The sequence below is a fragment of the Opisthocomus hoazin genome, chromosome 2 (genome assembly GCF_030867145.1).
Source record: "Opisthocomus hoazin isolate bOpiHoa1 chromosome 2, bOpiHoa1.hap1, whole genome shotgun sequence".
NCBI lineage: Eukaryota > Metazoa > Chordata > Aves > Opisthocomiformes > Opisthocomidae > Opisthocomus > Opisthocomus hoazin.
Genome location: NC_134415.1, coordinates 114515901 through 114535632, shown reverse-complemented (window position 1 = coordinate 114535632; position 19732 = coordinate 114515901). Strand labels below are relative to the sequence as shown.

General features: G+C 38.9%; 1 protein-coding gene across 2 annotated transcripts in view; it reads left to right on the top strand.

Moving 5' to 3' along the window:
• Nucleotides 1-19338, top strand: part of MBOAT2 (membrane bound glycerophospholipid O-acyltransferase 2) — a 104190-nt gene extending 84852 nt beyond the window's left edge. For both annotated transcript variants that reach the window (XM_075414812.1, XM_075414811.1), the window contains 6 exons: nucleotides 3791-3983; nucleotides 9659-9762; nucleotides 10097-10161; nucleotides 15048-15180; nucleotides 17687-17838; nucleotides 18426-19338. In XM_075414812.1, coding sequence (XP_075270927.1) covers nucleotides 3791-3983; nucleotides 9659-9762; nucleotides 10097-10161; nucleotides 15048-15180; nucleotides 17687-17838; nucleotides 18426-18648 — 870 coding nt within the window. In that variant the 3' untranslated portion in view covers nucleotides 18649-19338. The remainder of the gene's footprint in view (nucleotides 1-3790; nucleotides 3984-9658; nucleotides 9763-10096; nucleotides 10162-15047; nucleotides 15181-17686; nucleotides 17839-18425) is intronic.
• The last annotated feature ends 394 nt before the right edge of the window (nucleotides 19339-19732 follow it).

The following is a 19732-nucleotide window of genomic DNA, read 5'->3' as shown; positions in this document are numbered from 1 at the left end:
TTAGTATTTTTACTGTGTTCATTGCATGTTAAATGAATCAAGTCAACATATTAAAACTTACTTCTTATATCCCTCCTATTGTGCCTTTTTGCAAGCTATCAGTTGTTGGGGCTCAAAGTGGTGTGAACTCTCAGAAATTAATATCTGTCTTTGTAAGTTTCTTTTTTTTTATGGCTACCCTTAAGATACAAGATTCCTGTCAGCAGATACCTGCTTTCTTGATTATTATGCAGACTCTCCCTACAGGTTATAAAGTTCTTGCTTAATTGCCTGTAAATTTTACCTGAGGCGCTAACCTCCCCTTTATAATATGCTTTAATATAGCTCAATATTATATTGACCTCGTTATTGATTCTTTATCAACCAAGAACAAATCCATTCAAATAAGTTTTAAATAGCTTTTTCTACTTTTTTGTGTATATTTTTATATATTAGACGTGTTTATACAGTAATATATTTATAAAATTCCTGAGCTCAGCCAGTGTTCTACCTTTATTGCTTCAGTTAGAAAGCTGTTCCTGAACTCCGTTCTCTGATTTGGTATCTAGCTTTCAACATAATTATATTCCTGTCTAACTTATGCAAGTTTTGTTTTTGTCCTGGCACTGTCTTTTAGCTCAAGTATGTTTTTGCTTCCCAGTGTTGACCATATTTGATATTTTTGTACAGGTATGCTCAGTTTTTGTTTGTCAAAACTAAATGAGCCAGGCCTTTCTACCTTTGTTGTACAATAAATTGTATATTCTACTTCATATGAGGTCAAAGTTATCCTGCAGCTTATGTCTTTTAATTCCTTAACAGAACAGTTATTTTGATACCGTGTAAACTTTAAAGAGTGAATGAAATTAAACTTCAAACTTTTAAATTAGTTACTTCATCCTTCTAAAAACTGATCAAACCTCCTGTGAACGTGCAGTCCAGTGATTACCCAGTTATGTCTTGGCAAAGAAGCTTATATGGGTAACCTCGTCAATTGAGCAGTAGGAAGTTAATTAATGTTTTACCAAATGCATTTCTATAGGTAATTGAACTATAGATTATTTTGGTGTCAGGTGAGGACTTTTATTTCTGTGAAAATGTGTTCAAAACTTGAGTGCTATAAACAAGCCTCAGGCTGTACTTTACTAATATATTTAGACCAGCCCAAGTATAAACGCTCGCTGAATGGATATGGTGCATCCTGGCTATGGGTTCTGGATCTCCTTTGCTTATCCTAGCAGCACTACCATGCGTTGCGCTGCGTCGTGGTCTGATTGAGATAATTTGATCCAGCTTAAAACTAGGTTGCCATTTAAAAAAAAAACCCACTGCAACAAAAAACAAACAAACAAACAAAACCTCCAAAAAAAACCCCACCAAAAAACACACCTCACAAAAAAAAAAAAACCCACTCCAAAATATAAAAACCCCAAACACAACACCTCCCCCCAAGACTTATTGGGTGAAGTAGTGTAATTTAAAAAAGAAAGTCGTGCTCTTTCTGGATGTAGTTATGTGTGTCCCTGCAATTTTTTTAGCAGCAACATTTAGAAATACATCATTTAAATACTTAATAAATTGAAACACCTTCCTCCCACAGTATTTTTTCTATAGGTACAAACTGAAAACTGCAGAGTTTATTTTTTACAAGTACAATTTATGGCAGAGCCCTGTATGAGTTCATTATTTTTTTCTCAAGATAAATTTTGTTGAAACTCTGATGCTTTTCCTTAAAAGAAGGGCTTTCACACCCCTGATGTCTTTAAAAACCTTCAAAGAGGTACTAAGCATATTTTGGGTTGAATCTCTATTTACCAACAATAAAATAAAATAAATAGTGGCAAGCCTTAAAACAGAGATGGCGTTAATTATAAGTTGATGAAACATGTTTTGAGACTTTGTAGAGATCTTCAGATGAAAAATGTGTATTTTCTATGTTTATGCTTATGTTTTAAGTTGCATGTTAATGTTACCAGCCTATAAATAGTGTTTCTCATGCTTAAATTGAACGTGACTTTAAATTATGGCTTAGACTTTGAAGTTAAATCCCTGCAACTGTCTTCAGAACTTTGGATTGATGCCTTATGGTATTTAGAAATATCCAACTTTTGCATGTATCAGGTATTGCATACCAAAATTAAAGATTCGTTAGCGTTAATAACGGATTTTCTCAACATGGATATCTGTTTAAATTCCTGAAGAAGTTAAGCCAACTGAACTTTCACTCTGCTTTGGCAAAGACAAAGATCCATTAATAGTTGCTAGAAAAACAAAGAAACACTTTTAGAAAGTTGATGCTGTTTACTTTGAACTCTTGTAATAGAGTAAAATATTAAAATTAAGTTTATTAAAAAGCAAGTAGAAACAAATAATTAAATGCTAGCTTTAGCTGTTGATAGGTAGTTGCCTCCTGAATTATCCAGCTGGTTTGTTTAATTAGCTGGGTTTTCTGATCCTCTGAAATATCTTCTGGGATGAGCCATGTGAAATCCATGCAATATCCAAAGTTACCCTCACCATGTTACAGCTTTTCCAAGTCAAATTTGTTATCGGGTTGTACCACCTCTTACATTTCTGACTGGGTGAATCTTTGATACTCTGTGTCTTGCAAAAGTCTGTTTTCAGTTGGGCACTTAATGCTCCATTCTGTATCATGGAACAGAATTGCTCTTTGTTTTGGAACTAGACAAGTGAAGCTGCACTCTAATTGCAGCAGGGTGTTATCTTTAAAAGTTTTGGGCAGGTATCCTGGAAGCAGGATGGATGGAAGAAAGATTCTGGCTGTCTTTTTATTCTGATGCTTCAAAGAAAAATAGCTAGATGGATTGTTTGCCTGCCAAGTTCAGTGTTTGTAGAATTGTAATGTTTAAATATTGAGGTTACTTACAATCCAAACTTGACAATTACGTTGAAGTGAACTAGCTCTCAAAGTTCTCTTTGTAGGTGCTCGCTTAGTGTGTTACTTTAGGAGCTTGCACAGAACATGGTGTCTGCCCTTGGGATGTGGATCAGACTAGCTACTTATAGCAGTCAGTGTTGTGCATTATTGCTCTGTGTCTTTTGTAATAGAACCTTAGAAACGTTTTCCTAATAATACATACTCTTCAGTGTGGTGCTTATAGCAAAACTGAATTTGAGAAAATCTGAGTCCAGGCCCTACCTGAACACCGTATTTTTACATGTCTGTGAACATATGATTTGACCCTTAATCACTTGAGTTTGGGAAAACAGGTCTATATAGAACTGAGATATTTTGGCTGTAAATTAATTATTTCAGTATTTTAGCTGGTTTAGAATATAGACATTGTAATAATCTAGCAGAGATGATTGATATAGAGTTGAGCAGCAACTGAGCACCTGCATTATACCACAGATTACTGAAAATGAACTGAAGCTTTTGCCATTGTTTTTGGCATCTCTGCAGTAATTGTACTCATTTTGTCCTAGATTATATGCTTAGTGTTATGATGTCTTAACTTCATTGCTTCAGTAATTTGACAATGAAATAAGAAAAAAATGGAGTTGGGAAAGATGTTTGCATTATTGAAAGGCTTTTTAGAGGCTCACTGTGGTCAGGCTGGATTTGCTGTGTTTGCTGGAAGTGGTGCTCACAACTTAATCAAGATGATAATATTCCTTGAGCCTCTATAAAATGTTATCAACAACTTGAAAGTTTTTGAAGTAGTGTATGTTACTGAAAGATTGACATATATACATGTATGTCTGTGTAGGGAAGGAAGATTATAACTTGCCTTTGCTTCCAGATTAACAAAAACTGAAGTTTACAAGTTTCCCATCTTAAACTTTTCAGATAGCCGTGGCACAGAAACTCTTAATCTGTGGCCTGTCCTTACTCTTCCACATGACTATTACAAAAACTTTGCCTGTGGAATACAACATCGATGATAACTTCAGAGCTACAGCATCATGGCCTGTAAGGTTTTTCTACCTGTACCTGTCTCTTATGGCTGCCAGACCCAAGTATTATTTTGCATGGACTTTGGGTAAGTGTGTGTGTATATATGTATGTAAAAGAAAGTGCATGTGTTGAGTTTCACTTGAGATGCGACACACTAAGCATGTATTAAAAAGTGACAGTGCCCTCTTGAGGCCTTAGGAAAACGTTATTACGTTGAAGTATTACGAGGTATTGTCAAAGTGTATTGAATGGTGTCTCTTTTTGAGAAACAACTTGCTGTAAATCTAAGCACAGTGTTGCAAGAGTGTTGCAAAGGAGATCATGGTCTGCTGAACAAATCTGAGTGAAACATGAGGGTTTGGGGAGATTGATAATGTGTTAATCAGCAATGACTTTATTGCTTTTTAAAAATTGCAGTGAAATAAGTCTGATACACAATCCCTGATATTTCTATTTGGATATGTGCTTTGATTTTGGCATATCTGAAAAGCCTCTTTAAGTCTTTCTGTGGTTAGTTATCAGTAATTTGCTGAATGTATTCAAACATGAAGGAAAAATGACTATTGAAATTCAGATCCAGCATGGCTTTGTTAAGAGTAGATGGAATTCACAGTAGTATTTTAAGAATTTGATGGGTGGCATTTCAGTTTTAGTCTTAATTTACTAAAAATTCTAATTGGCAAACAGGAGAACACCCTGTTGCTGAACAGGTGATATAGGTTAAAAAAAGTTTTGCTTTTCACTCCAAGTTATTTGGAGGAAAAAAAAAGACACAAACAGCAAAATGATGTATTTATGTAAGCTGACATCTTGGAAGTGGCTCACAAAACAGATTTCATCAGCTTCCTCCTCCTCTCCAGTTTTACATTTTTGTTTCATAATTCTTTTGAGAGAGAATCTGTGGGAAACAATGGAATAAAGCAAGCCTTAGTGTAGCAGAGCAGCATGACTCATTTACAGCTGCTGGTTTCATTCCTGGTCAATGAATGAAGTGCTTTCAGCTTGTCTGGATATAGTTATTCTGGGGCTTGTTGTGGAATGAAATAATTTTGAATATTGTGCTCATATGCACCAGTATCATCATCTGTAAATAGTAGGAGTTATCTGAAAAATGAATAATCTTCATTGTTTTTTTTAAATGTAATACTTCAGATGGATTTCTCCTTATGTGCTTGCTAGCAGTGTAGAGCTAGCATTCCTTTGGTAAAATACTGAAGAAAATAAACTATATCGACGCTATGCTTTTAGTTTGCCAAGTAACTTTTTTTACCTTCTGCCTTGCACTTTACCCTGTCTAAACTTCTAATGGTATGAGTAGAATGTGAGGGGGCCTTAACAGTTTTACTGGATGTCGCGCTTTTGAGTTGTATGTTGCTATTCTTTGCAACTGTTAATAAAATGAATCATTCAGAATGAATATTTACTAAAATGCTAGTTAATAAAATAAGTATTTGCTCTAAGTGTGGTCTTTGTACTCTAGCTAGCAAGGAATTACAGAGTTTGTGTCTTCAGCTGTTTCTAATTGAGCATAAAGTAATTGTCTAATGTTGGAAGTTGGCATGGGTGATATCAGATGTATAGCAGCAGATTTTGTTGCTTTCCAAGTTGTTCTTTAAAATTGTTGATGAGGAAATAAAATTGTTATAAATTACCCTAGGTTAAATCAAACATCACAAAGCCCTCTTCCAGACTGGTAGATACCTGGAGAAACTGAACTTCAGGAAAGGAACTGTTTAAGTCAATTGTTTCTTTTACCTTCCAAATACATTGGATTAATACCTTGAAAAAGTTGTTGAGAAAGAAAGGAAAATGCAAAAGATATGTATTTCTCTTACATGTCACTATTGTATAGAGTATATTCTTTTTAATATGGTAATACGAACTGAGCAATTTCTCTTGCCTTGCTAGTTGTAATTTAAAACATGACAATCTAGTTACACTGCTTTAGATGAATTCTGAGCTAACAGAGAGGGCTCATGCTCCATAACTGGAGAACTACATCTGTATTGCTTCTGCAGAGCCTTTTGCCTACCTTGCTTCCAGTTCCTCCGGACTTCTCTGGACTGGGAGAGGAGCTGGTGTTCTCCTCCCCCTGGTCACTCACTTATGCACATAAGGGGACACATGGCTGGGTTCGTGCCGTGTGGATGTGTGTCCATGTTAGGGTCCATGCAACCAAGCGCCTCGCTCAACAGAGGCAATATTTGGGGAAAAAAACTTGTTTCCTTGTAAGCGGCCATCCAAATTTGAGAAGTATGGCTGAGGAGATTTTAGTGTCTGAGCTAACAAAGCGGGGAGGCAAAGGTGATGACTGAAAGTGACAGGCGCTATTCACAGAATCACAGAATAGTAGGGGTTGGAAGAGACCTCTGTGGGTCATCTAGTCCAACCCCCCTGCCGAAGCAGGGTCACCTACAGCAGGCTGCACAGGACCTTGTCCAGGCGGGTCTTGAATATCTCCAGAGAAGGAGACTCCACAACCTCCCTGGGCAGCCTGTTCCAGGGCTCCGTCACCCTCAGAGGGAAGAAGTTCTTCCTCATGTTCAGGTGGAACTTCCTGTGCCTCAGTTTGTGACCACTGCCCCTTGTCCTGTCACTGGGCACCACTGAAAAGAGCTTGGCCCCATCCTCCTGACACCCACCCTTCAGATATTTGTAGGTATTTATAAGGTCCCCTCGCAGCCTTCTCTTCTTCAGGCTGAACAAGCCCAGTTCCCTCAACCTCTCCTCGTAGGGGAGATGTTCCAGTCCCCTCATCATCCTTGTAGCCCTCCGCTGGACTCTCTCCAGTAGCTCTTCATCTTTCTTGAAGTGGGGAGCCCAGAACTGGACAGAGTACTCCAGATGAGGCCTCACTAGGGCAGTGTAGAGGGGAAGGAGAACCTCCCTCGTCCTGCTGGCCACACTCTTCTTGATGCACCCCAGGATCCCACTGGCTTTCTTGGCAGCCAGGGCACACTGCTGGCTCATGGTTAACCTGTCGTCCACCAGGACACCCAGGTCCCTCTCCGCAGAGCTGCACTCCAGCAGGTCCACCCCAAGCCTGTACTGGTGCATGAGGTTGTTCCTCCCCAGGTGCAGGACCCTGCATTTGGCTTTGTTGAACCTCATCAGGTTCCTCTCTGCCCAGCTTTCCAGCCTGTCCAGGTCACGCTGAATGGCAGCACAGCCTTCTGGTGTATCTACCACACCTCCCAGTTTGGTGTCGTCAGCAAACTTGCTGAGGGTACATTCTAACTCTTCATCCAGGTCGTTGATGAAGAAGTTAAACAAGACTGGGCCCAGTACTGACCCTTGGGGGACACCACTTGTTACCAGCCTCCAACTAGACTCAGCGCCGCTGATGACAACCCTCTGAGTTCTGCCATTCAGCCAGTTCTCTATCCACTTCACCGACCACTCATCCAGCCCACACTTCCTCAGCTTCCCTAGGAGGATATCATGGGAGACTGTGTCGAAAGCCTTGCTGAAGTCAAGGTAGACAACATCCACGGCTCTCCCTTCATCTACCCAGCCAGTCATGTCATCGTAGAAAGCTATCAGATTGGTCAGGCATGATTTCCCCTTGGTGAATCCATGCTGACTACTCCTGATAACCACCTTCTCTTCCACTTGCTTGATGATGGCCTCCAGGATAAGCTGCTCCATCACCTTTCCTGGGATGGAGGTGAGGCTGACTGGCCTGTAGTTCCCTGGGTCCTCCTTCTTGCCCTTTTTGAAGATTGGAGTGACATTGGCCTTTCTCCAGTCCTCGGGCACCTCTCCTGTCCTCCAGGACCTCTCAAAGATGATGGAGAGTGGCTCAGCAATGACATCCGCCAGCTGCCTCAGCACTCGTGGGTGCATTCCATCGGGGCCCGTGGATTTGTGGACATCCAGATCACTTAAGCGATCCCTCACACAGTCCTCCTCGACCAAGGGAAAGTCGTCCTCTTTGTAGGCTTCTTCTCTTACCTCCGGGGCCTGGGATTCCTGAGGGCCAGTCTTAGCACTGAAGACTGAAGCAAAGAAGGCATTCAGTAGCTCTGCCTTCTCCGCATCCTCCGTCACCAGGACACCCGCCTCATTCAGCAGCGGCCCCACATTGTCCCTGGCCTTCCTTTTGCTGCTGATGTAGTTGAAGAAGCCCTTCTTGTTGTTTCTGACATCCCTTGCCAGCTTCAATTCCAGGTGAGCCTTGGCCTTCCTCATCGCATCCCTGCATGCTCTCACCACGTTTCTGTACTCTTCCCAAGTGGCCTGTCCCTCTTTCCACATTCCATGGACCTTTCTCTTCTGCCTGATCTCCGCTAGAAGCTCCTTGTTTAACCATGCAGGTCTCCTGCCTCCTTTGCTAGATTTCTTTCTCAGGGGGATGCATTGCTCCTGTGCATGGAAGAAGTGTTGTTTAAAGAGCGACCAGCACTCATGGGCCCCCCTGCCTTCGAGAGCCCTGGCCCACGGGATTCCTCCCAGTAGCTCCTTGAAGAGGGCAAAGTCAGCCCTCCTGAGGTCCAGGGTTTTGATCCTACTTATCGCCCTGCTTCCTCCACGCAGGATCCTGAACTCAGAATCACAGAATAGTAGGGGTTGGAAGGGATCTCTGTGGGTCATCTAGTCCAACCCCCCTGCTGAAGCAGGGTCACCTACAGCAGGCTGCACAGGACCTTGTCCAGGCGGGTCTTGAATATCTCCAAAGAAGGAAACCATTTCATGGTCACTGCAGCAGAGTCTACCTCCGACCTTCACATCCTCCACCAGTCCCTCCTTGTTTGTTAACACAAGGTCCAGCAGCATGCCTTTCCTTGTTGGTTCCTCCACCACTTGCATCAGAAAGTTATCATCCATGCTCTGTAGGAACCTCCTGGATTGCGCCTGCCTAGCTGTATGGTCTTCCCAGCTGATGTCAGGGTGGTTGAAGTGCCCCATGAGAACCAGGGCCTGTGACTGTGAGGCTGCTTGCAGCTGCCTGTAGAAGGCCTCATCAACCTCCTCCTCCTGGTCAGGTGGCCTGTAGTACACACCCACAGTAATGTCACCTGTGTGACCCTTATGAGCCTGTCCCTTAATTCTAACCCACTATTCAGACTGACATCCCTTGTATTTTCCTGCTTAGTGCAGATGACAGTAGCAGCTTTTTCTCTGAGGGAAAAATATTGTTTGCTTTGAACTGTTTGACCTTTGACGTGCACTGTAAACACTTCACCTTTAGAAGTGTTAACAGTGGCCTTGTGCCATTAGTGGCAATGTGACAAGCTCTGCATTGCTTAGTTAATTACTGTTTTCTCCTAGTAGGTTTGCACTGCTCTGTGTGGTGCTGTAAATGTGCACCAGCTTGAAGTGAATCGCAGAACTTTATGCTTTAAACATCACTGTTGCTGGATAATGAAGACCAAAGACACATGTCTGAGTGTTGAGCTGCTATCCCAAATCATTACAGCCAGCCACTGTTTCATGGTCTTGATGCATCTCATTGAGTTTGTTTTTCTGTCAAATCACGCAAGCAAGTCTAAGTAGGTGGTGTGAGAGAGGGGACATCTGTACTGTGAAGTCAAGAGTGCTACCTTTCATTCTTTTGCTTTTGCACAAGTTTTTGTATTGAAAGCTGGTGTGTTGCTTGGATTATTTTCTGTTTGTTCAAGTGTGTAATACAGTGATCCTCAGTATTCAAAAAAAGTAGCCTTTAAAATGTGATAAATATTTTGAGCAAACTACATGTTGATGCACAATTTATAATACAGGCAGTTCATAATTAATTTATTTCTTTTTGTTTCATTGCAGCAGATGCAATTAATAATGCAGCAGGGTTTGGTTTTAGAGGCTATGATAAAAATGGAGTTACACGTTGGGATCTAATATCAAACCTGAGAATTCAGCAAATAGAGGTTTGTTTCTGGCTCTTTAATATAAAATACTTGCCCATGTAGGTAGGTGCTTGTAATTTCAGTAGCTTTTCCTACGCATTTTGTTACTCAAGATAGTGAATATGTACTAAGTCAGAAATGACGTGTTCACACCCTTTGGAAAGGATGGAAAATAGAGTCTGTTTTGAAAGTGTTCTACTTGTCAGTTGACTTCCAAAATAATTTGTGGTTATAAGTAGTTGAGTAAATACCTCATTCAACTCATCACAAAGTCGGTTCTTTTTATATATATGTCGGAATATTTAAATATTTTGTAACACTTTACGTAAATAATGAATTTGTTTTTACTTTACAGTTTTCCACAAGTTTCAAGATGTTTCTTGATAACTGGAATATCCAAACAGCTCTTTGGCTTAAAAGGTATTTATTTCTTAAAGGAAAGCTTTTCTCCACTGAAGTTTCTTGGATGAAATATTTCTTTGAAGATAATTTAACATTTAAAGCTAAACCCTACAAAACATCAGTTGGTTAGCAACTGCATTGGACATTCTTCTTGTAATACTTCAATTAAAGCCTCTGAATTTAGGACTTCTCTCTTAGTGTAAACTATCAGGTTATGACAAACTGTTTTTCTGCTTTTCTGTTGGTCATAGGGAACTTCAAGCCGTTAGTCTGTGGAGGTGTCTCTTTCCTTTTTTTTTTTTTTTTCTCTCTCTTAGCATTCAAAGCAGTATCTGTTGCTGAGAGCTGCAGGCAAAATGTACCTCTTAGCCTGTGAAAGCTCTGCATTCTTTTTAGCCACAGTCATACGGGAACTTCCATGCATTCTGTGAGAACTTTCTGTGCTCCTTCCATAAAGGATGCATGGCAGCTACCAAACCCTGCTGTGTGCTGTCAGCAAACATTGCAAATAAGTATCCATCCCTCAGGCGCACTTTTTTCTTTGTCTGGGAAACAGGTGTGATACCCAGTGAACTACGTCATTCTGCTTTTGCTACTTCTTTGTGGTAACTAGAAAGTTAAAAAAGTGTTCTTGAATAGTGTGTGTGGGGAGTTTCCTTTCTCCCAGTCTGTTTGGTTGATCTTCTATCATTAGGTGCAAGTTTAACTGAGACCCCTGTCTTGGGATTGCTCGCAGGACTTTATCTCTTATTCTAGGACAGCTGGCAACAGGATGTTTCTTCCATCAAATTTATTTATAGTGTATTCTCTTTCTTCCATAATCTCTTCCCTAAATATTTTTCTGACCCAGTTAAAAACAGAAATTGAATTTTATGTGATTATTCTAGTTGGCTCAATCCGGTGATAGAATCTATTGCTAGGACAGTCAGCAAGGAAGAATTATGTGCTTGCAGGTATTGAAATGTATCGTTTAATAAAGCAAATATGCTATTTAGCTATTTTAAAATGCGTTTTAATTTCGTTAGAGAACAGAAGTTTATCAATATCAAAACTTAATAGGAAAAGGTTGTGTTTCAACAAACTTTCAAATCTCCTAAAGGAAATGATTCTAAATGAAAACTCCTTTTAATGGAGAAGAGTAACATTTCTATTAACAGTTGAAAGAAAAACATGCAAATCAATTGCTCGGGGTGACACTAAAAGAGGATGTGAAGTAAAATTAAAGCATCTCCTTTAATATTTTTAAGAACAATTGTAGAAGAATCTTTGAGGATAGTCTAAATCCGTATTGATTTTGTGACAGTGAAGGAGGGGGAGGGTGGATGTTTTCTTAAAGTTTTGTTGCAAGTAAAAGACTGTTTTAATGATTATATATGAGGACCGTAAACAGTGGTACAAAGTGTATACTGTATTACCAATCATTTGGCTAATTGCAATGCTACAGCAGTTAGAATAGAGGACAAGCTCATTTATTACTTTTAATAACTTTTTAATTCACTTTTAATACCTCACTTGTTTGCCATTTATAGAAGTACTCAAAATCTTAAGCATTTCTCTCACATGAAATGCCAGACATCAGCATTTGGTCTCTCAAGAGAAACGGAACCATCAGAATTACAGGACTTAAACCCTGATTGTCTGTAAAAACAAACTACTTGTAAAAACACGGGTAACGGATCTACAGATCATAAAGAAGCTTAATAAACATTTACTGTAGATCACAAAAACCAGCAATTCAAAGGTATTATTGTTACAAGCATGAAAATTAAAATAGGTAGTTACATAGTGGCATGTATCAACAAGATATATCATGATAATGTTTCCTGGCTAGGGAAGCTGCTATGTTCCCCCTCAGCCTGTTCATTCTCTTTTTTTTTTCCAAAGAAAACATTTAATTCCATTTGTCTTTGGTCCTATTTGCAAAATCTCTGTGGTTCTTTTTGCTCTGTTCTGCCGTATTTCCAAACTTCTTGTGTTCTTACAGTGGCTGTAGTACTTCTGCTATGACCTCCAGCGTCTTTCCATGGCTTGTTACAGGCAGAGTTGAATGATTTGAGTCGATTAATTACCTTTCTTTTCTTTAGGTAACACTTTGTATTAGAATGACAGTATTACATCTGTCTTTTATGCAGCAGCAATCTAGTGTCAATTCATGCTCAGCTGATACTCAGTATTTCGTACTGTTAAATCATATTCATACTCAGCTACACTTTTCAGAAATGTCACAGGGATGGGTACTGTTGTGTATCTTCCACTTCTCTTATTAGATGTTCTATACGTTGGACTTCATCCTGTTGATTTTGGAACATCATTCAAGTCTGTCAAGATAACTTTGGATTCTAGTGCTCTATCTGCTAAGAAAACAATGCCAATCTTGTCCACCCTACCTCCCACCCCAAAAAAAGGAGGGAAGACAGGGTGGAAAAATAAACTTCCTGATCTGCCACCCAAGCTAGTAGTAAAAATATAGAACCAGACCGAAGGCAGTACCTTGCTGAATAGTTGATGCATCTTCCCACTTCTAGAGCAAGGTATGGATAAGATAACCTGAACCACCCATACTTGAATAGATTTTTTTCAGCCTGTTGTGGTGACCATATTTCCTTGGTTTGCTTTTAGGAATGTCAGGTGAAGCATTTCAACACGATTTATTATTGATGAATCCATGGAATAGTTTACCCTTCTTACTCTTTTATGAAGCCTGATGATTTTTTCTAGTATATATCTTACCTGTCTTGCATTGATATAGCTGAAATTTGTTAGTTAATTCAGTTAGCTTTGTTAGCTCCTGAATGCTTTGCAGGAGAAAATTCGCTTAGTTAAAGCATTTTAAACCAAATAAAGATTGAAGCCATTTATCAATTTATTAATGATACATAATTAACCACCGGTCAGTGAAATATACATTCAGAATTAATGTCGGTATGAGAACAGATAACATTTTGTACATGTTTAGTGTTCTGGTTTAATAAACGTTTCTAACCACTCTTTGGTAACTAATCCCAGGGAGTTTAACAAGTGCACGTGTACACATGCAGCTACATGCAAACTGCACCTCTGCTCCCAAGGACGTGTGGGGGACAAACCCACACCTCATTCTGGGACTGTGGGCCCCCTGCTTGTGTGCACTGCTTGTGGGAGACGTGGGTGCTCCAGTTCTATGTGAACCCATGGATTCACATGCGAAGTAGAAGAGCATGCCACGAGGTCGCATCCATGAGGCTGACAGGGATGAGTTATTGCTCCTTGTGTATTGCATACTGCGCTGGCAGTCTCTGAGCTGGATGCAGGCTGCCCAGTGTCTACCAGGGAGGATGCTCCGTGTTTGCAGAGACAGAGGTCATGATGTTAGTGGGGAATCTTCTGGCAGGGTCAAATTAGGTTTTGATGACTAATATTGCGCTCCAAGATGTCTCCCTGACTGGTTACATGTTTTCCTAATGCTTTTGTACTTTCTAGGTTGACAGATTCTTTGTCTCGGAAGCCTCTTTGAAATTGCCTGGTTACTGTTTAGTCTGGGCAGTGTTGCTTTCATCTTTAAGGTGGTCTATTTCTGGCATATGCCCTCAGATAGTTGTGTGCGTTATGCATGCATGCATCTCCACCTTGCTTAGCCCCATGTTCCCATCTGCATGGCCATCCTTAGCGAAGCCCTTTGGCAAGGCGAGAGGGCTGTGCTGGTACCCCACACTGAAGACCTCATAAGATAAAATTTACCATATCTATTTGACTGGAATAAACTAAATTAGAAAAATACACTTTTGATCTTATTCAGATCCTGTGTTTTTACCTTCTGCTCTTCAACAATGACTGTATCATTTGGTCTAGGCAATCTTTCGTATGTACTGTAGTAATTAGATTAGTAGTGAATGTTTCGGGCCTCTGTATCATTAGCTTGTTGTCTTCTTTGAATAATAGATGTGCATTCTTTTCTCTCTTTGTTACTTGTTATGTCTTTACAAAACCTTTTTGCATATCGGTGTCTATGGTCTTTTTTAGTTAAAACTCATTTTTGTATGTTAGCCTTAGATTGGTGTTCGTGCATGCTTGTGCTATTCATTTTTGCTTCCTGTTAGTGTGCATCTGTTTCCATATTTCCTATTGGTTTTTGGTTTTCAGATCATTAGAGACATTAAAGAACTCTTGATGAAGCCATATCAGGACCTTACCATGCTTCCTATCATTCTTCCACATCATGATGGTTTGTCATTGTGTCATTTAATGTTGTCTTCTAGAAGCTACCTTTCTTGGATTCCTTTGTCCCTTCTTCCTTCTAGAATTCCTTACTGTAGGACCTTGTCTAATAATTCAGTGTCTCAAATTTTAAATAGCAAAGTTCAGCGTTCTCTTTATTTGATATTCGCACATCCCTAGTGTCATTAATTATAATTTCATTGTCATGGTCACCTAATTGCCCTACACAGACACATTTTTAACTGTAGCCTCTCTATTACTCAAAATTGAAGGTAGTTTTTACTTTTCCATTTCTCCTATAAGCTGCTTTCGTTTTGTATCTGACTGATCACAAGAGTTTGGGGTAGTCTGTGCCTTCCACTGTAGCTTTTCAAACACATTCTCGGATGGCTCAAGATCCCTTATTAATACCAAAGCCTGACTTTGGATGCTGGTGTATCACTTCGTTATAAATAATGAATGCCATATGTGATGGCACTGAACATAGATTAGCGCTGAGGGGTTAAATCGGGAGCTGTAAACAGCTTGAAGTACTTTCTGTAAGTCGTAATATAGTGGCAACATTATTAAATAATAGTAAACTGCAGTTGCTTTGCAAGTGATGTGTTGGAGATGAAACTGTGAAAAGTATAAATGTATAAATGATAAGTGGGATGACTGTTTGTGATTTATCTCATCTCACTTACCGTGAATTGTCTTTGACTTGCTAGAGTGTGCTACGAGCGAGCAATCTTCAGCCCAACGATCCAGACCTTCATCCTTTCTGCCATCTGGCATGGCGTTTACCCAGGATATTATTTAACATTTTTAACAGGAGTGCTAATGACACTAGCAGCACGAGCTGTAAGTACCAACCATCTATCATCTTAATATTAAGTTTTTTTAAAAGAAAATTGATCGTCTTCTGTAGTCCAAAGATGAGTTTTACAGTTGACATGGTCTGTCTGATAGTGTTGCTTGCTATTTTAGTTATGACAGCAGTGGGAATAAGTAATTCTAAAGAGGGGCTGATAAGTGGAAACAAGCAAGACTGTAGACAGCCTGTAACAGCTTTGTAGCGGATCTTTTGTGGAAGCTCTTCCTCTGTGTTAACTGATCATATATTACTATGCCATGCTGAACAGGATGATGTTATCTAAGATAATTTTGAAAAAACTTTCTGATGATGAAAAAAATCACTGATGATGAGTAACTTAAAATTTGGGGATCAATGCTGTCCACCTCCTCCTTAATTTCTCTTCAGTACTATTGTAGAGATGGGAAGTAAAGAATGCTCCCACTCAACTAGGAGATAAAAATCTCCAGTGCAGTTGCTATCCACAATTGGCCAGCCAGCAGTGCAGTCGCATTAAAAAGCTTTTTGCAGCTGGCATTCAGAACTATATGGAACCAGCAAATCTGCTGAGAAATCTCCCATGTTTCTGCTTGAGAGAGCTGAGTAAGAACAGAGGCAGGTTTATCAGTTACTTAATGGGAAAGAGGAACAAACAAATCAGATTTCAGCTCAGAGCAGAATAGCAGACCACTTTTCTGTTGAAAGAACCAGGAGAATGAGAAATGAAGCAGACTGCTCTTTGCTGTTACAATAACTAGGGGAAGGTGTACTTCAGATTCAGATTGTTACTAACAGTAAGAAAACACATGCTCCTCCTCTTTCTTCACAAAGATGTGCATATAGTCCTTGTTTGACAGAATTGACTCCTTTCTTTACAATAGGTGTAGCTCCCTTCTTTCCAGACTCTGTCACAGTGAACTTTTGACATTTATCAGCCAGGGGCTGGTGCAAAAGCCAAGGTTCAGGGACAGTTCACAGGTAAAAGTTGTTGTGTTCTCTCAGTAAGGCGAATCCAGTGAATCAGAGTGCACACTGCACTTCGACCTGGGCTTCGCTAGTAAGCTGCATTGTATTCACATTCCATATGTATCGATCAATAGGCTGTAAAATAAAAATATTTTTGAGTTTCTGTGTTAACAGATACTTAATATTAACTGATAGATATGTTAGAGGTACTTCAGTATGTTTATTATTTAACTTCACTAGCCTTTATTAACTGCGGAGTTTGGCAGCTGTGATCCACACTTTCTTCTCCTGTCATGCCGAAGCATGTATTCACTAGTTTTTCTCCCTTCAATCATTACGCATTTCATAATTAGGTGTTGACTAGAGGCAATAATACATTTATCTTAAAAGTGGTCCTTCAACTCCTAAAATACTATATTTCTCTACAAGAAATTTTGTGAAAAAAAACAAGTCATTGCACATGATCTTAGGAGAAAACTGGGAGGAGATGGCAGATGGCAGGGTGAAGGGTGTGTGGCTACAATGACTTTTTTTACTTAGCTTAACTAAACAAAGGCTGAGTGGGAATGTGATACCTACAGGGCAATTTGAGTAAGAAGGACAAGAAGGGTAAAAAAGGTTTTTAATGTAAAGAATGAAATCAGCATGAGCTATCCTTCCATTTGCTCATTAGAATGAGGAGTTCTAAAGGAACTGAAGAACAAAGAAGTTAAACTGTCCATTGGTGTGCAACTTTACAGAGAGGGCAACCTCAGCGCAGATGGTTGAAAGGTGGCCACTGTGATACTAAGCTAAACAAAAGCTGAATTGAGCCCATCTTGGCTTGTTAGAGCATTAGCAAGGATGACAGTTCAGTCAAAGGAAGCAGGAGCCAAGATCTAATGGTGCCTTTTTAATTATAGACTTCAATAAAACTGAACCCAAACCTGTGTGGGACTTGCTTTTTTTAAATACCTCTAGTATTCTATTGTTTGAACAGAATTTTATGAAGAAAAGAGGACTCCGCATAGGAAACTGAGTCCTTTTATAACAGTCCCACTTGATATTAGTTGTTGTTAAGAATCCTGAAATATGTCATTGGAACTGATAGTTTCTATATTCTGATTTTTACCCTACTTGTCCTAAAAATTATCTTAATAGCAAGTATATGCAAATAGCATACCATAATAGAAGCTTTTTTGCAGAAGTATTCTGGCTTTCATGTACTCCAAAACTGTATTTACGGAATGGCTTGATAAAATAGAACGTCTGCCTTGTTCAGACGAGTAGTCCAAAGTTGCATTGGATTTAGGCGGGGATTCATTTACTTCAGTTCTCCTTAAATTCATGAATATTTGAATTCCTGTGCTGGTTAAAGCACACTATCCTGAAAGGCAGGGAATTTGAACTGACTGCTGTTGATGGGTATGTTGAATGGTTCCAAGATACTTGACCAAACTGTAGCATTTCAATTCATCCTATGAATTCTGCAGAAGTGCAACAAAACCTCTACTGTTAGGTAGCTCAGAGTTTTTTCATAATCTGACTTACTGCTATCTGCTTTTTCAGATACGAAACAATATCAGACACTATTTTGTTGAATCTCCTGCTGTTAAACTGTGTTATGATATTATAACATGGATGGCAACTCAAATAGCAATAAGTTACACAGTCGTGCCATTTGTACTGCTCTCTGTAAAACCCTCTTTCACCTTTTACAGGTAAGCACATTCTACCTGTTTCCTCTTTCTTTTTTTTAACTTGAAATAGAAATATTTTCTGTGGCACAAGATTTCTGAAGCTATTTTAGTGATAATTATAAGATTGATTTGTTAGCTGAGCAAACTGTATTTCTGTTCTAGTGATCAAACATAGTTTGTGTTGTGTATGAGAAACCATAAAGTGCTCTCGTTTTCCTCTCATAATAGACTTATTTTTTCTAGGATGGGGGAAAAACAAACCCCACAAAACAAAACCAAAGGGTACCTCTGATATCACTATATACACTTCAACTATTTTATAGCAAGACTAGATAATGACTTGCGAAAAGTAACTTTCGTGAAAAAGTAGTTCAAAGCAGACTTCACTTTGAGTCTCCGTTATAGTGCTAAATACTGAATATTGACTTCATTTCTGATTTCCCCCTTAATACTTTTTTAAAAAAAAAAGGAAATATTAATGTCTTCCTGACTTAAATGTCTTATGAGCAAAGTACTCTATGCAAATGGGGTTTGACAGTTTATTTCTTAAGCATCCTGTAAGAGTGGTCAGAGTTTTATTGAATTATGATTTTTTGTTTGTTTTTTAGCTCCTGCTATTTCTGTCTTCATATTGCCAGCATCCTGGTGTTGTTGGTATTTCCATTGAAAAGAACTCAAAAAGGAAGCAAAAAGCATGAAAGCATCCAGCCTGTGTGGTCCAAAAAACTAGAAGAAGAAAATCTTTTGCAAAAGAACAGTTATTCCACAACAAATAATAGTTTCAGTCAGAAACAAGAAATAACCTGCAGATATCAAGCATTAAAACAGTGATTGAGGAAATACTATGATGAATATATTTTGTATGTTTTCAAAAACCCATTTTTAGCACCTTTTAAAGGGGTTTGTATTTGTTTGCAAAGATGTTTAGTAAGGAAAGAATGCATTACCTAGGAAAATCACATACCTTAGTAAGACTGGAAACAAAACAAATTAACCCCTCCCATGCCATGTCCCTGTGGGTCACGCCTTATATGAAGATATTACCATTATTTCAATGGGCACTCAGGACTTGCAACGTATGTCCATAGGGTCATCTGTCTGCCCTTTGCTGAATGTACGTTGTGTATCCCAAGGCACTGATGGGGTGGAATAAAATTGTGTCAATCTAGGACTAACAAATGGAAATTAATTTTTCCAAATTAATGACTTGCCTTAAACCCTCTATTTACTGAAATATTGTTTCTAAGTGGGTATTTTCAAGTTTGATTTTATATGGAAAGCATATTTCAAATATATAATACTATATGCTGTAAAGAAGATAAAAATAGGAAATGCAAAGTCATTAGAAAGCTTTTGAATCTTTAAAAGGGAATTGCAATAAGCATCTCAGTATTTGGAGGGTTTTCTTAAAGTATCTCAAACTGTTACAGTACATTACAGAACTGTAAACATTACTGATGCCAAATTATAGTTAGGTTTCTTTAATAAAGAGTATAATTACACATAGCCCTTCTGAATGGATTGGAAAAAAAACCTTCACACCTGAAGGTTCACCTTTTCCAGATCTTGATAGCTCTAATCTAGGTTTCTTTTACTTTAAAGTACCTAAAAACAATAAAAAACACTAAGTGGGCTTTGCAGCTAGAGAAGAAAAGGCAGCCATAGGACACAGAATAAAGTGTGCAAGCACCAAGATTTCAATGCAACTATGTTTTTACCTTTAAATACCCGAAATACTTGTTCTAGAATAGAACTGTTATACAAAAAATTATTTTTAGTACTTAAAGTTGTTTGAATTTTCAGGCATACAGTAGTTAGTTGGTGATGCTTCAGTATAAAAATAGCAAAATTACCTTGAGCTTTAGTGCACAGGTAGTCAAACATGAAATTGCTATCATAACCAATTTCTGTATGC